At 60.9% G+C, this 1,361-nt stretch overlaps 2 protein-coding genes across 2 annotated transcripts in view; one reads left to right on the top strand and one right to left on the bottom strand.

Moving 5' to 3' along the window:
- Positions 1-379: 379 nt before the first annotated feature.
- VDAG_09168 (uncharacterized protein) lies at positions 380-1,186 on the top strand (the record flags this gene model as incomplete). The annotated part of the gene is made up of 1 exon (XM_009655470.1): positions 380-1,186. One exon carries the CDS (start codon positions 380-382, stop codon positions 1,184-1,186), a length of 807 nt encoding a protein of 268 aa, XP_009653765.1.
- Positions 1,187-1,299: 113 nt separating this feature from the next.
- VDAG_09167 (SNF7 family protein) overlaps positions 1,300-1,361 on the bottom strand; it is a gene marked incomplete at both ends in the record, with an annotated part of 1,570 nt that continues 1,508 nt past the window's right edge. The window contains one exon of the mRNA XM_009655469.1: positions 1,300-1,309. Coding sequence (XP_009653764.1) covers positions 1,300-1,309 — 10 coding nt within the window. The remainder of the gene's footprint in view (positions 1,310-1,361) is intronic.

The following is a 1,361-nucleotide window of genomic DNA, read 5'->3' as shown; positions in this document are numbered from 1 at the left end:
CTGAGTTTGCGAGGAAGTCGCCTGCCATCGACACCACAGGCACGACGAGCAAGACGCGAACAGGGTCGCAGAAACGCAAGCGCGAGAAGAAGGACGCCGACGCGGCGGCGCCCGAGCCAAACGGCTGCGCAGCTCGGCGCGGTTGAGCGGCAGCAGCAGCGGCGCCGCGCGGTCCCAGGAACCCGCGACCCCCTTTGCGCGAGGTGTACCAGATTCCCGACTCGGAGGATGACGACGAGGGCGGCGACGACGGGGCCGGGGACGACGGGGACGGGGACGGGGACGGGGACGAGACGTACGAACCCGAAGACGGGCTCGTGCCGTGTCCCATGTGCCAGACCCGCATGAAGGAAGAGCAGGTCTTTGCGCATCTCGATAAATGCCCCGGCCCTTCGGCGGCGGAAGCGGAAGCGGAAGCGGGGAGCGGCGGGCCAGGGCAGCGCAGTCGGCGTTGCCGTATGACCAACGGGCGAGGCAGCCCGGGGCGAAGGCTCTGGATAGGCTGCCCTCGCTGAACTACTCGATCCTGAAAGACCAGGCGCTGCGGAAGAAAATGGTCGACCTCGGCTTGTCGACGGGCGGCTCGCGCCAGATGATGGAAAAGAGGCACAGGGAGTGGATCACCATCTGGAATGCCAATTGCGACTCGTTGAGGCCGAAACGACGGTCCGAGTTGATACATGATCTGGAGGTCTGGGAGCGAACGCAAAGCGGCAGGCCATCGGCGCTGGGCAGGGGTCGAGCGGGCGCCATGGCGACGGCGGTGAAGGACAAGGAGTTTGATGGCGCGGCTTGGGCGACGAAGCATGACAATGAGTTCAAGGATCTCATTGCGAATGCGAGAAGGAGCCGTTCTCAGGCCCAGACGAAGAAAGAGCCCGATGACACAGCTGGAAAGAGTGCTGAAATTGCTGGGGTCGACGGCGACAAGGGTTCGGAGCCTGAAGGACATGCTCAAGAGAAATCTACTGCCCCGCCCGACTTTGTGCCTCAACCAGACTTCAACGGCGAGATCATCATGACTGAGGCATCGACAGCCGATAAGGGATCTGAAGTGCAAGAGGCAGAGCTTGAGGCGGAAGAGGACAACCCACAAACGACAAAAACAGAAACCATCTCTGGCCCACTAAAGCCTACCAGCCCCCATCTCATGCAGCATGGGTTCGACGAGACGCCGCTCTCGTGAGGCGTCAACACAAGCAGCAGTCACGAAGCATAAGGTGGACACCAATTTCTGGAATAATTATGATTGGGGAATTCCTTTGGGGGGGGGGGGGGGCGTACAAGAAACCAACAGGTCTAGTCATTGCTTTCGGGAGGATGTACATATTCCATCTGCTGTTCCAAGCCAGACAAGATAC

The sequence above is a fragment of the Verticillium dahliae genome, genomic scaffold, assembly GCF_000150675.1.
Source record: "Verticillium dahliae VdLs.17 supercont1.23 genomic scaffold, whole genome shotgun sequence".
In the NCBI taxonomy this organism is placed as follows: domain Eukaryota; kingdom Fungi; phylum Ascomycota; class Sordariomycetes; order Glomerellales; family Plectosphaerellaceae; genus Verticillium; species Verticillium dahliae.
This window is presented reverse-complemented; position numbering and strand designations above follow the sequence as displayed.